This window comes from Bombus fervidus, chromosome 3 (assembly GCF_041682495.2).
Source record: "Bombus fervidus isolate BK054 chromosome 3, iyBomFerv1, whole genome shotgun sequence".
Classification (NCBI taxonomy): domain Eukaryota; kingdom Metazoa; phylum Arthropoda; class Insecta; order Hymenoptera; family Apidae; genus Bombus; species Bombus fervidus.
This window is the reverse complement of record NC_091519.1, coordinates 11,688,903-11,703,978: the sequence shown is the minus strand read 5'-3', so window position 1 is coordinate 11,703,978 and position 15,076 is coordinate 11,688,903. Positions and strand designations below refer to the sequence as shown.

Genomic DNA, 15,076 nt, shown 5'->3' with positions numbered 1-15,076 from the left:
TATTATTCGAATAAAAAATATTTAATAGGATGTGTATTTATTTATAATAAACCTCTCTTTTCTAAATTTAAATCTTGTTAATGAGCAATTTATTGAATGTTTCAAATATACATATGTCAAACACATTATGGATTAAAATTTTGAGTTAAATCTTGGGTATGCATAGCAACAAAAGATTATTTAAAGGGAATCCGTGGTAGACAAAAGATCAAGAAGCAGTCTTAGAGTAAAAGATATCAAGTATATAAATGAGATAAAGAGATAAGTATTTTACATTTTTAACATAATATATGTATGTAAAATTCTTTATAACTCAAAGAACAACCTTCATTTCTTGTTTTATGTTTTTTTATCGTCTTGATATCTAAAACCGATCCTATAAATAATCCTCCATATATTTTGCGACACCCTGTGCGATCGAGAAAAGCGACTTTAGGAATGCTTGGATGTCGCTCGAATGAACGCACTGGGCACTGAGATCCCGGATTGTCGAGCAACGATTGACGTCACCGATAGGCGGCCAAGATGGTTGTCAATGTTGATAAGTGGTTTGGTTACACGGAGAGTCAGTAATAAAGCCGCAACCTATAGGAGCCTCGTGCGAAACGAAATTATGCCTGTGAAATAGGAAATCGGCCTCCTGTTCAACGAAACATCGGGGCCGTCATCGTGGCGCGGGATGGCGGACGGCGAAGATGCGGAGCAAGAAATTCGTCGAGCCTTAGATGTCGTTCAATCCATGATTGACATCTCCGCTGAACGACTTGAAGGCTTGAGGACTCAATGTTCCACCAGCGCAGAACTGACTCAACAGGAAATTCGAACGCTCGAGGTACCTTGAAGAGTGCGCGATCCTTTCGATCCTTCTCTAATTTATCCTTTATTACATTCAGCACGGTTGCCTTGACCTCGCGAAGGGTTGCTTTCTGATTGTCAACAAGTTGCAAATATATTTCTTTATCGTCTTGAAATTTGTATTTATGTGTCTGCTGGCGATTTATTATAATGAATATTTCTAAAGCTTTTTCCCTTTGAAAATAATCTTCTGCTACTTTTTTTTACTATGTATTTTTTACTGGTAATGATTTCAATACAAATTAAGGAATTGTGCTTTACGTATTTTAGAGTAGGATGTCTTTCGAGTTGTTTAAAAGATTTGTCTGATTTTTTTTAAATCAATCTTTTAACCACCCTATAATAATAAGGATTTTTAAATAGTTCATGACTTAAAAATCAATGATTAAGAGGCATTTTTGATAATCATAAAATTAAACCAAAATTGTAATGAAGTTATTTAATTTACTATTAAAGGAGATGCAAATTGTTTGTTCTTTTATTTGTTTTTTGTTATTTATATGAATGTAATATGTTTTAGGGAAAACTTATCAAATTATATTCAAAGCAACTTGTAACCAAAGCCAGATTGGCTTTAGAAGAATCATTGCCTGCAGAGATGAAACAATATCCATCTTTGCAGCAATGGTTAAGAGTAGTGGGTCTTACTCAAGAATCTATTCAGGTACAAATGAATTTTTAGAAACATGAGATTCTTATTCTTATTTAAATAGTTATTGAGATCTTTTCTCATTTCTACATCATTAACAAATTTTAGATGATTTGTTCTAAAGCTAACTCACTTGAAGCTCTTCAAGAAAAATCTGAGCATGAGTTAGGTACTATGTTGGGAGAAACTACTATTAAACATGAGGAAGAATTACGTAGACTGTGTAGAGCACTGCACAACCTTCGCCGATATATGGGTAATAATTTATTTGATTATATTTAATAAAATTATTATTATAAACATATATTGAAATATATACACACATTTTATGTAACATATTTTATATAACATTTTCTCTAGATGTTCTCCTAAAAGGAGATATGGATAACAGTGATATGAATTTATATTGGGATTCTTGGGATAGACCTCATTTACGTACTGGAGCATCTCCTAGGCCAGCAAGATCACGTACAACAAGGTGCTCTGTTCCTTCAGAAGACAGCATTCCATATCATAATAATAACAACAATCTTAACAGTGATATATTAGCACAAGCTTCTTCCGTTACATCCTTATCTTCAACTAGTCCTCCTTCCACACCTCTTTTACAAAGGCCAGGACGTGGTAAGTGTTTCTTATTTTTTCTAATTTATACAGCTGTAAAAAATGTTCTTTTTTCTGAACAGGAATTAAATTTCCAACAACTCCACCTCCTTGCAAAAAACATCAAATAGGTTTACAAAATACAATATCACAACCAGAAGTGTTTCCTTTAACTAAGTCAAAGTCTCATGAATCACAATTAGCAAACCGTCTTGAAAATGGAGATACAGCTTCAAGGTAACAATTACATTTTTAGTAACATGGTCCCTTTTCCTTTTTTAAAGGAAAGTTATATTAAGTACTCTTGTATTATCTTCACAGTTGTGGAAATGATTCTGTTGGTTCTGTCGGGAGAAAAAATCGTTTGCCTACAGAATCAGGATCTTGCAGTAGTAATGCAGACATTACAGGGGAAAGTCTCTTGCTAAATAGTAATAGTCCTGTTAAGTCACCACCTTATTCTAGTGCTGAAAGTGATGATAACAGTTTTAAGGGAACAGGTAAATATAATCCTGCATTTTAGAAATTTTATGTTGTTAAATGAATATTAGAAATTGTTTTTATTTATGGTAGTAACAAGTCTCCAAGTGCCAAAGTCACCGCGTACTCCGACTGTAACCCGGGGAATGGGCCATATAATTGCCCACCGCTTTACCAAAACGTTTAAAATGATGACAACCTGCGATTACTGCGATAAGCAGATGTTTATAGGCACAGGTTTGAAATGCAAAGAATGTAAATACAAATGTCATCGAGATTGCGAATCCAAAGTACCACCTTCTTGTGGTCTACCTCAGGAACTCTTTGACGAGTTTAAAAGAACCGTACAAGGCGACGGTATATACATATCTTTTTCAATTTAATTTTATCGTTTCTTACAAATTCCTTTTGAGGATGTTTTGTAAATTTTAATTTTTAGGTATGGTAAATGTTTCTCCAATATTAAGCAAGCCTGGTATAACATCTCCCAATCATCATAATTCAAATTTATTGAGCTCTTTAAATCGAAGGGATCGAAAACGATCGCATCCACATTCTTCTATGAATATACCTTTTCAGGTACATTAACCACTTGTCTTATGATTTAAGTTCCAATAATGCGTGCCATAAACAACAACAAGGTCGGTCACACATCGAACCATTTCACGGTTTGGCTAAGTGTTCGAAGTTATGCAAATCCCACATGTCTTTTAATATGTAAATACATGTGTACAACTAATTTTATTTTGCAAGGTGTTTGATAAATAATTACTATCAATTGATCATTGAACAAGATATATTTATTATTTTGAAATGAATAATAAATCAATAACGTCGTCGTATCACCTCTCACACGTATTGTTTATATTTGACCCGATCGACATACCACGTCTCTCACACGATATTGTCGATGAAGGTTAACGATATTGTTAATGATATAATTTCAATTTTTTTCTTTCCTTCTTATTTTTTACATTAATAGCTAATTATAAATTTTAAGCTTATAAGCTTATATTTTTTAGGGCGCGGATTCTAGTTCAAATACCTCGAGCTGTAACAGCTCAACGCCTTCTAGTCCAGCTTTGCTACCTGCCAATACTAGCCAAACCCCACAGGCACCTGCCAAACAACAGTTTCATTTTCCAGGTAATTACTTCATAATATTCATTGCAATAGATGGAAAATTTATGATATCTTACTTGTAGATGTTGTGCTCAATGAGAAAGGAGGTGTTACATTAGAGACTCATCGACTCGAAGGTACAACCATGTCAAGTGATAGTGAAAGAACTGTGAGTGTTTCTGGATCTGGTAGTGTTAGCACAGATTCCGAGCGAACACCGGTTAGAGTTGATTCGCAAGATTCTCAAGTCTCGGATGGAGAACCAGGAGATAGTCGTTGGCCACGACAAAATAGTGTATGTAATGCGAATATATTTTTGCAACATTATTATATTCTAAATCAATTTGGACTGAGAATTGATGATTTTTATTACAGTTATCTATGCGAGAATGGGACATTCCTTATGATGAATTAAAAATTGGGGAACCTATAGGTATTGGAAGATTTGGTACAGTGTACAGGGGCTATTGGCATGGTAATGTTGCAATTAAAGTTTTAAATATGGATTACTATTTACACGATGACAAAACACTGGAAGCATTCAAATTGGAGGTAAATAAATGTCATAATAAAAAAATATTATAATTCGAATGCTTCTATTAATATGATATAGTGCAGTTCCGCTAATTGTAAAATTTCATATAAGGTATTTTACGAAAAAGACGGCTTACTCTAACGCTTATGTATTTGCTTATATATAACATGAACTGATTGATTAATTGTAGTATGTGACTAAAGATATAATGAACTATTATCTTTAATTAAATTTTTGTTCTATGTACAAATGTACAAATACTGTATTCATTGTACAAATACTCATAAACATAAATATTGAAAAATCTATCATGAAATTATATTTTAATATAGAATTATTTTAATACTACCTACTGGAATCAATTGATATGCATTATTGAAATTATAGGTGGCTACATTCCGAAAAACTAGACACGAAAATCTAGTTTTATTTATGGGAGCTTGCATGAAGCCTCCGCGCTTGGCAATAGTGACTAGTATGAGCAAAGGCATGACTCTTTACACTCACATTCATTTACGTAAAGATAAATTCAATATGAACAAAACCACTATTATCGCTCAACAGATTTCTCAGGTACATAAAGAAAATTATATGAATTTTTTAGTATGAAAGTTTAATTACTTTAATAATCTTTAATATGTCCTTTATCATTTAGGGAATGGGATATCTTCATGCTCGTGGTATAATTCATAAAGATCTCAAAAGTAAAAACATATTTTTAGAAAACGGAAAAGTTGTAATTACAGATTTCGGTTTGTTCAGCGTTACGAAACTTTGTTATGTAAACAGGTAAGTTTTTTATTTAGTTTTATCTCGCATGAAATGTGATTTTATATTCATGAATTTTTTTTTATAAACAGAAAAGGAAATGCACTGAGTATACCACCTGGCTGGTTGTGTTATTTAGCTCCTGAAATTGTTCGACGATTGAGACCGCAACAGAATTGGGATCAGGAAGAATTACCCTTTACAGAAGCTACCGACGTTTATGCATTTGGGTTAGTGCAAAAAGATGACATAAACTGCAATTTAAAAATATTATCCGTTTCATTAAAAAATTACTATAGGACCGTGTGGTATGAGCTTTTATGCGGAGAATGGCCATTTAAAGGACAACCTCCAGAAGCTATCATTTGGCAAGTTGGTAAAGGAATGAAGCAAACCTTAGCTAATTTGCAAGCTTCGCGTGATGTAAAGGTACAAAGTATATTCAAATATTACTTTATAAAGTTCTAATTAACTTATTTTCAAGCTTCCCTGAAAATTCATAAGTCTTTTTCTTATTTCTTATTGATTTATTTATATATTTCATAGGACATCCTAATGCTTTGCTGGTCATATCATGCAGAAAATCGGCCCGATTTTGCAAAATTGTTAACTACTTTGGAAAAGCTGCCTCGCAAAAGGTTAGCACGTAGTCCTTCTCACCCTATACATCTTTCTCGTTCTGCAGAATCTGTGTTTTGAATACATTTAAGTCTATTTAAATACACTGTTGTTCTCGTAGTGTAAATATAGAACTGTGCAAATATTGCCAGATCTTTGTTCGTGAAAGGTAAAATAAAAATAATCACTGAAAGATTCATTCGTTTATCTCTCATTTAGGCTAATAAACGTCATTAAAATAAGCACGAGAAAAAATTAATGATATTTTATTTCTTAAGTAACATCACAGTTTGTATACAAAACATCGTTTCATCTTTCATAACAATAAATATTACGAAAATTAAGCGGGAATTCATTGTTATAGAATAAAAAAAATACTGAATTTAATATACTTATATGGTATATTATAACACACAAAAAGATTGAGAAACATTATTTTTAACCACAACAAAAACTTTCATCAGTTACACATTTTTTGTAGTTCTTGTAGTTGCCTTCGGAGATACGCAGCGCGTAATTTATTTAAAGCTATCCTTTTCTTGAACATTAGAACCAAAGGCTTAGTAATTATATCTGTTATGTGAACCAATGTTCGAGTTCTCACTGTAATTAATAACTCAATTAATTTTCTCTTTATAACAAATAGAACTTCTTCATACTATAAAATAAATAAACTAACCAGCATTATTGTATATGTTGGCAAGAATATCCTGATGATCTTTAAATGTTTCTGCCATCTCATCTTCTTCTTGTACCAAAAGTTTTAGCAAATCTGTCATTGTCTAAAAAATATATAAAGATTAAATTATAATTAAAATTTATTTATAAATTAAAAATAACCAAATCTGTATTCGTCTGAGAAAAATATAAAAATTAAATTGTAATTGAAATTTACTTATACATTAAAAGTAACCAAATCCGTATTATTTGAAAACTTACTTTTAAACATGTATTTGATATTGGTGTATGAACAATTTCTAATGGAATCTCTATTACTTTCTCATTGTGAGATTGGAAACAAATTAAAGAAATCTCTTGTTCCTGAAAATATTTCATTTAACAAACTGAAAATGTAACACAGCATTAAGATTATTTATTTATTGTTTACCTTAGTTTCTTTACTCTCTGAAAATACTGAAAATATTAAACCCACAAAACCATGATCCATTGTTTGATAATTTGTTTGAGTTCTAATATCTAGGAAAGTATTTGTTACATGAAAATGATTCTTTTGTAATTATAATCTGTTCTCATAACAATATAAAATAATTTCTATACTGACCAAGATGCGATGGATAAACTGTGATGTGAGGATGAGAATGATACCATCCAAGAACACGCACAGGACGTTTCAATTCTTCACTTAAGCGTTCTGCTTCAGTAACAGCTTTCAACAATTGTTCAGCTGAAATTTCTACCCTGTCTTTCTTTTTGTCCAGACGTCGTAAAATAATGACAGCTATGATTTTTGCAACATCACGTACTGTCTAACATGAATTATTAATGAAGCAATATATATTTTTTTACATATATAACAAATTATATAAAATAATATATATACTCATGAACATACATCCCCCATTAGTAAACCCATTACTTCAAAGCTTTCTGTCGATAGGGCATGTTGTAAGCACACCATGTATACGTCAGTCTGTAACTCTACTTTTGACAATGTAAATGCAGACATTGTGCAAATCTTAAACTTTATTGTTATTCTCAATGTTTCTTATAAATGGAGAACCTGTAATCATATTAAACATTAGATTTAAAAGATTAACTTTTATATTAGTAACCAAAAGGTAAATATTATAATCATTCTTTTATACTTAAAAATATAAACTTTATAAACAGAAAAGAAGAAGAAGTAACCTTTAATACTATTTAAAATAAAAACAAACTTAAAACCAATTATCATTCATATTGTTACTCCGATGTTTATACTTTCAATTATTCCTTTTAACAAACTTATGAAATAATTATTATTTTATTAATGCTGAAAATCGCTAAAGTTTGCATACGAATTGCACGCATATATATATTTATACAAATCTTCCAAATAGAAATAATAATATTGTTTAAATTCTCGTATTTTTTAAACTTTTATATATTATTATGCAAATTATATTTCGTGAAATATTAAAATGTTCAAACTAAACTTTGCCACTAATTATGCATCGATGTACACTTATTACTCTAAGTGAAATCCCCTTTCGCATTTGGAAAATGTGTCAACTAAGGTAGGTGGCGTTAATCGACGTTTCTTTTCCAACAAACATAATCTGTGCATATGAAAAGTAAATATGCATGTATACCACGTGAAAGTATACATCATATACGTATGTATATTTTGAAATCGATGACATTTGCTAAACTGAAAGTATATAAAAGATTTAAAACGAGTGAAAAAATTATAATTGTAGAAGTTATTTTATTACAAAAATATTACATCTTTCTTTTTGAATGAACAAGATAAAATCATTTTAATGAGAGAGATCAATCGTAAAAGAATAGAACATTAAAAAATATTTCACTCGTTAATTATAACTGGTAATTCAAATACATTGATTATACAAGTTCCGCCTAATTTGAGCATTTTAAATATTTCTGTAATTTGTAGACATATAGAAAAAATTTTGTTTATAATGTTACAAAGAGGACTGTAGCGTATCATATCAGTAATTCTTTCTTTTTTTTTTTTAATGGGGAATTTTCGAAGATTTCAAAATTCCTATTTTTTTAATTGAACTATATGTCTTTGTATATATCAATATATACCAATTGATGTTCTTTTTCATTCTCTATAAAAGAAGTATATTAAAAGTAAGTACTTGTATTTGAGAAGAATTAGTTTGAACGATATTTTAATCTTAATTTTGTGAAACTTATGGAAGATAAGAAAAATATAAATGCAGGAGTATTATTTTCAGGTATTAAAAGTATTGTCTTCTTTATCTTTCATACGTTAGATTTTCTGAAATTAGAATATTTTTTAAATAGATCATTTCCAAATTGAAATAGCTTAATACGTCTTAATTAAACATCAATTTAAAAAAATAAGAGTCTTGATATTTTAAAAAATATGATCTGAAAAACAATTTTTGCACCATTATACTTATCTTTTTGAAATAAATAATGTTTCTCCTTGAAATTTGTTTGAATCATCAAGAACAAATGATATTTAAAGTCTGCTTAGACAGAACACCCTGTGCATTTTACCTAATGCTCATTGAAAATTGTAGCATATTATTAGCAATATTTATTATTATATCTATAAATATTGATAAGAATAGTCTTTATTTTTTATAAATCTTAATTTTTTAATTTTTCTCTTAATATTAACAATATATTGAAATTTAAATTGAAGAACGGTTTACTTTTAAAAAAGGACTATACACAATAGACATATATGTAATTCTCTACGTGCTCGTATTTTATTTTATGTAATCATTTTACAGAATCGAATTATAAAAAGTTATTCAATAAAATATCATATACTCGTTTTAAAGAATTTAAAAATAAATGGAATTAACGGGATTAAATGTTTCCTGCACTGCTTGCTATAGATTACTTTACTTCATGGCGAATTACGATTCATAACAACTTAATATTCAACAATTTTCGTCAAATTTTTAAGAGTACCTGGAGGAGCATTTCGTGTACGTTTGATAATTATTAAGTTATAATGATTAATAATGAACACATCTCACGGAAATAACGTTTCGTTAAATCAGTTATACAGTTGAGCAAATATAAGTTTGCAAAGATGAAATGTCGGAAATGTGCCTAACTTTCAGAGCTGACGATACATGCAACGATCAATAACATTCAATTAATTTTTTATTAATAAATGACTGATAGAATGGCTAGTAGAGAAACATCAATTAATTCGAAAAACTCGGATGACCACAGTGTCGAGGTTCGTAAATTTGCAATGAAATACTCCAAATTTTTTATAACTGTTTTTAACAATATGCACTGTAAGTCCATAATTTTTATTATCCAATCTTTCATCTAATAATATTACACAAACAATGAAATAAAATTTTAATTCAATAAAATTTCATATTTTAATTCATACACTTAGAAAGACTCATTACTGTACATCTGAAAATCTTAAATATACAGTAATTATTCTATATATGCAAATATTATATTAAAGATTACATGCATATTATAATAATGTAATTTTAATAGTAAGTGTTCAAAATCCAAGATGATTATAAATTTGAATTTATATTTTAGACATTGGCAGAAGTCTTCAGGTGTTTCATTTGTATGGAAAAATTGACAGATGCACATCTTTGTCCCCATTGCAGTAAATTATGTTGTTATACGTGTATCAGGAGGTGGTTGACAGAACAACGTTCACAATGTCCTCATTGTAGAGCTTCATTGCTTTTACACGAATTAGTTAATTGTAGATGGGTTGAAGAAGTAACACAGCAGCTTGACACACTTCAAGCTGTTGGTATTTCAAACTCTAGGCATGATGATTCCAATAGAGACAGGTATTTGTAATTTTAGGCTTATAGTTCTTTCTTAGTTTAGTAATTAATAACTATATATTATTATATAGCAATAACTATGTATTTTTCAAACAGGTGTACTGTGCATCGTGAAAAATTGTCTGTTTATTGCTGGACTTGTCGTAGATGCATATGTCATCAATGTGCTCTTTGGGGTGGCACCCATTCAGGACATACTTTCAAGCCATTAGAAGAAGTTTATGATCAACATGTTACACAAATAAAGGCAGAAGTAGGTCAATTAAAGAGAAGATTGATGGAGTTAATAAGTCTTGTTCAAGAAGTGGTATGTATAAATTTCATCAAATATATTGAATATTATAAAATCAAAATGTTATTTTATATTTAATGTTTCACTAGGAACGAAATGTTGAATCTGTAAGAGCTGCAAAAGATGAAAGAGTTAGAGAAATTAGAAATGCGGTTGAATTGATGATAGCACGTTTAGATTCTCAGTTAAAAGCTAAATTATTAACATTAATGGGTCAAAAGAATTCTTTGACATTAGAAACAGAACAGCTAGAGGCTTTATTGCAAGAAGTAGAACATCAATTGCACACTTGTACTCGTTCCGAACTTATAATTAAAAGTACAGATCTTTCGCGGATGATACATCAAGTACGAAAGAAACCGATGACGAGTTTTGTTACTGCTCCTGTTCCAGCTGATTTTCATAGGTTTCATATTTATTCTTTATGCTTCTATGCAATATAGGACCAATGTCAAGAAAATATCAATGTTTAATAATAGTTTACTATTTTAGCGAAATCGTTCCGGGATATGATAGTGCTACATTTGCAATGCAAAATTTTACACAATTGCAGTTAAAAGCAGATCCAGTATATTCCGCGCCCTTACACGTGAATGGATTATGTTGGAGGTTAAAAGTATATCCTGATGGAAACGGTGTTGTACGCGGAAATTATTTATCTGTTTTTCTAGAATTAAGCGCAGGTTTACCGGAAACATCGAAGTACGTAAAGATAATTTTATTTTTAATCATGTTTTAGTCGAACATTATTTTTCCAGATATGAATATCGGGTTGAAATGATTCATCAAGGATCTCGAGATACAAGTAAGAACATCGTTCGAGAATTTGCTTCTGATTTCGAAATTGGTGAATGCTGGGGCTACAATAGATTTTTCAGATTAGATTTACTTGCAACCGAGGGGTATTTAAATACTGAATTGGATACTCTTATATTGCGGTAAGTTAAATATGTGATATTTCTTCTTTGTCACAATACTGTGTAATTATAATATGAAAATCAATGATAGATTTCAAGTACGTCCACCAACATTCTATCAGCGTTGCAGAGATCAACAATGGTATATCAGTCAATTACTTACAGTTCAGAATCAATATGCCACTCAAATTAATGAATTGAAGGAGGTACTATGCAGCTCTGAAATATTCAATTGTATATTTGTACATACTTCATCACATACATTTGTTTTGTAGAGATTAGCAATTGAAATATCGCGAAATGCTATGGCTGCAACCAGAGTACCTAGTGGAGCAACATTATGTGGATCAACATCAAATGTGACATCTATAATGATGCAGCAACAGTCACAAGCTGTTGGTGATCCATTACTTAATTCCAATTCTACACGTTCAGCTGAAACATATCAAAATGGCACATCTACAAGGTAAATTAATATTTTCCTTCTAATTGACATCTTCAAAGTTGTAAGAAACAATGTTTTAAGGCCTGAACAATTTCATGTTGTTTATATAGTAGATCAGTACAAAATGTTCTCCCTGGTGGAGGTAACAGTGGTATTTTATCAGATCAATTACTGCCCTTGTGTGAGTTGGGAGAACCTTCAAATATGCGTGCTCTTGGTTCCTCTTCAACATTATCTTCTATTTCGTCCAAAACAAGCTTAAAACAACATAGAATAAATAACTTAAGCGTTGTTGAAGCTGAACCGCCTGGTATGCATAATACAAACGATAGTTCTGTAGGAGATTGCCCAGCTACAAGTACTCACTCTCCGCCTCCTTCATATTCTTCGCCGACAGTGCTTAATCAGCAACAACTAAATCTCCTGTCTAGTAGCAGCAGTAGTGATAGTGGAGTAAGATATTGAAATTAACAAATTTTTGAATAATTTAATTTATATTGAATTTATATACTATTTAAATTGACAATTTATATTTATATATAGGAATTAAGCGAACATGATATATATTTGGATGAGTGCGAACATAATGAACCACATCTAACCCTTCTGGATGACAATTCTAATGACGAAAATGATGTAGATGATGAAACAATGTCAGGTATACATTGATACCATTCTACTAAACGTAATATATCCATAATTTATAATATCAGATTATTCAAGCAAGCTTGATTTCTTATATTATTTTACATCATATAACATTGCAATATAACGTACTAATATACTGAACTAGGTACAAGTTCAAACAGAGGTTCTATAGATGATATGCAGAGACACAGACAATGGGAAAAAAAGTTAGATAAAGGTGTCGAAAATGAAAAACCCACGAATGAGAAACCAGATGAAGATTTTGTGAAAGAGAATCCTACTCCCCATACTCCCAATCACTTTCAAGCAGTTGCATAGGAAATTCTCCGTCTTTTTCTTTTTTAATTATTCTCCGTCCCTTTATGTTTGATTCTATAACGAAAAATAAATATTCCTGTATATGTATTATGATAGTTCAAGTTACAGAAACTTGATCTTAATTTATTCATAAATCTAAAGGATTTCGCTTTATGTACGATACCTTCTATCAATTGCGATACATAGTTGTATATGCTTCTCTCAGTATATTTATTAATAAAAAAATATTTTTAATATGATTATGTTTGCAGGAGAAAATGACGTAGAAGTTGCAGAATCATTGACACCATGGATTCAGAATAAGCAACGTACAAAGCAGCAGAGTAATCGAGAGGGTACAGGAGATATTCGGAGGTATGTTACTGAAGTTCAAGTATAGCTATAATTATGCCTTACAAATAATTTTTAACAGTTTAATTTGTCATTACAGATTAGGCGGGAATGATAGTTTGGAAGATGAGATTATGTTGCAGCTATTCAAAATACAAGATCGAAATTCTGCTTGGGGTTCACTATGCTTTAATCAACATGTAGATGATAACTGTGATTCAAGAACGTCTTTAACAACTTTACAACACCATAATTCCAATCCTTTACAACCAGAACATGATTCAACGTCTAATGATCAATTTACTGACAAACGTTCCACGTGTCCTTCGCATCTATGCCAGCCACAAATGATGTGCAGTGGTAGACCAAAATTAAGTCAATTATCTAATATCTGTCAGCAAGAAGTTTCCGGATTAATTGCTTGCGGAAGTCAGACAAGATCTGAACCTGCAACTCGTTCAAATTCAATAGACTGTGAAAAAGAACTTCCAAATATATCTGTCGCTAATAAAATTAATCACGACGTAGAAACATCTAGATCTGATTTGATAGTGCCAAATGGTAAGTAAAATATATTATACATCTATACACAACTTATGTCTTTATTTATATATACATATATAATCATTTGAAATACATATTATTTCAGTATTATTGGATAGCAATAAAATTATGTCGAAGCATTTACTATCGCGACGACAATCTTCACCATCATCGTCTGCTAACGTTAATATTATAAATAATGAGAATAACAAAATATTTGAATTCGAACAATTGCTGGAGACCATTCAATTGTCTTCGATGTTTCAAAAGGACACTGCCAGTTGTTTCAATAAATTAAGGTATCTATCATTTCTAATTATTTTAAAAAATGATATTTAACAAAATTGCATTTTTTAATACCTTAAAACTATTAATAGGAAAAATATTCCGTTAGAGGGAAAATCTAATGGTTGTGTCACTGCCACTATCAAATCTACTGCACTTTCATTAGGACATGATGTTCCATTATCGTCCACAAGCAATGCAGCAACAGATTCTATACCGAGTCCCAACAATTACAGCTGGGCACCAGCGCTGTATCAACATAAACACGGTTAGTATAATCATTTATATATAATAATATTAAATAAATGTTAAATCATTAAGATGATTTTACTTCAGGTCAGAAGAATGTTTTAGAGACTACCATGCCAGCATCTTCTAATGATTCTTCCAATAAATGTGCCGCGGAAAAGTAAATACAATTTACTATTTTGTTAATAAAATATTACTTATACTTCTTAATTTTATAAATATAGTATATTTAAAAATATAAAATGATATTATTATTGTTACAGATCGTTAGAAGAAACTAACACGTGAAATTCGCTTTGAATTGCATCTGTGACACCTAACGTTACAAATGTTCTGTGATTTTTTTTATTTATCTAAACGTTATGTTAACTAATATTATTAAAAGTGATAGAATAATAGTAAGAACAGTAAGATTTGGAGACCTGATATTTCAATATTTTGATGTGGTAAGTGAAATATTTTATTAAAATCAATATTTTACAACAGGTGCCAAATGCTATTAAAAAGTATAAGATATTGCATGTATATTCACGATTATATAAGAGTGATTCAGTATTTGCTATAAAACAACTTCTTTAAACTGTAGTCGAACATTAGTAATACAAAACCCATTTTTTTCAGTTTAAAAGGTATATATAAAAAAATATGCTATGTATATAAAATATATCCAAATCTAAGTAAACTTAGATTCCAATATTAATATATTGTATAGTATCAAAATACTCAATACGTTTATCTCTGCAGATGGTTATGGTGTTATAAGTATTATGAGAACAAATTTTATATTATTTTTATGCGATTGCTTGTGACTATACATAAAACGAGCACAGCCCATGACAGTGGAATAAAATAAGGAACATAATTAATTATATATCCATTATTATTCTACCTATTATGTACTTAAATCTTACTAT

General features: G+C 30.3%; 3 protein-coding genes across 8 annotated transcripts; 2 read left to right on the top strand and 1 right to left on the bottom strand.

The window, feature by feature from the left end:
* Nucleotides 1-475: 475 nt before the first annotated feature.
* Nucleotides 476-5,829, top strand: Ksr (kinase suppressor of ras). Its single transcript, XM_071999648.1, has 16 exons — nucleotides 476-832; nucleotides 1,376-1,519; nucleotides 1,613-1,760; nucleotides 1,865-2,128; nucleotides 2,191-2,344; nucleotides 2,429-2,607; nucleotides 2,681-2,944; nucleotides 3,027-3,166; nucleotides 3,610-3,733; nucleotides 3,793-4,004; nucleotides 4,085-4,261; nucleotides 4,632-4,817; nucleotides 4,900-5,033; nucleotides 5,105-5,242; nucleotides 5,312-5,441; nucleotides 5,559-5,829. Exons 1-16 carry the CDS (start codon nucleotides 680-682, stop codon nucleotides 5,709-5,711), a joined length of 2,700 nt encoding a protein of 899 aa, XP_071855749.1. The 5' UTR covers nucleotides 476-679; the 3' UTR covers nucleotides 5,712-5,829.
* Nucleotides 5,830-6,012: 183 nt separating this feature from the next.
* Nucleotides 6,013-7,868, bottom strand: LOC139985304 (lys-63-specific deubiquitinase BRCC36). Of its 2 annotated transcripts, none has more exons than XM_071999661.1 (7): nucleotides 7,500-7,868; nucleotides 7,204-7,371; nucleotides 6,913-7,117; nucleotides 6,739-6,827; nucleotides 6,570-6,671; nucleotides 6,310-6,412; nucleotides 6,013-6,233 (listed from the first exon to the last, which is right to left on the bottom strand). In XM_071999661.1, the coding sequence occupies exons 2-7, from the start codon at nucleotides 7,315-7,317 to the stop codon at nucleotides 6,091-6,093; spliced, it is 756 nt and encodes a 251-aa protein (XP_071855762.1). In that variant the 5' UTR covers nucleotides 7,318-7,371; nucleotides 7,500-7,868; the 3' UTR covers nucleotides 6,013-6,090. The 2 variants fall into 2 exon arrangements, with proteins under 2 accessions (XP_071855762.1, XP_071855763.1); XM_071999662.1 differs by having other exon boundaries at nucleotides 7,787-7,809.
* Nucleotides 7,869-9,141: 1,273 nt separating this feature from the next.
* LOC139985293 (uncharacterized) lies at nucleotides 9,142-15,033 on the top strand. 5 transcript variants are annotated; one of them, XM_071999639.1, is made up of 17 exons: nucleotides 9,142-9,286; nucleotides 9,370-9,546; nucleotides 9,873-10,138; nucleotides 10,232-10,442; nucleotides 10,517-10,833; nucleotides 10,920-11,129; nucleotides 11,186-11,365; nucleotides 11,436-11,550; nucleotides 11,620-11,810; nucleotides 11,900-12,242; nucleotides 12,333-12,447; nucleotides 13,007-13,109; nucleotides 13,186-13,646; nucleotides 13,735-13,927; nucleotides 14,006-14,181; nucleotides 14,250-14,322; nucleotides 14,426-15,033. In XM_071999639.1, exons 2-17 carry the CDS (start codon nucleotides 9,478-9,480, stop codon nucleotides 14,448-14,450), a joined length of 3,048 nt encoding a protein of 1,015 aa, XP_071855740.1. In that variant the 5' UTR covers nucleotides 9,142-9,286; nucleotides 9,370-9,477; the 3' UTR covers nucleotides 14,451-15,033. The 5 variants fall into 5 exon arrangements, 4 of the variants coding, with proteins under 4 accessions (XP_071855740.1, XP_071855741.1, XP_071855742.1 ...); XM_071999640.1 differs by having other exon boundaries at nucleotides 9,150-9,286; nucleotides 9,425-9,546; XR_011799380.1 differs by having other exon boundaries at nucleotides 9,174-9,546; nucleotides 14,426-14,608; nucleotides 14,784-15,033.
* Nucleotides 15,034-15,076: the final 43 nt, after the last annotated feature.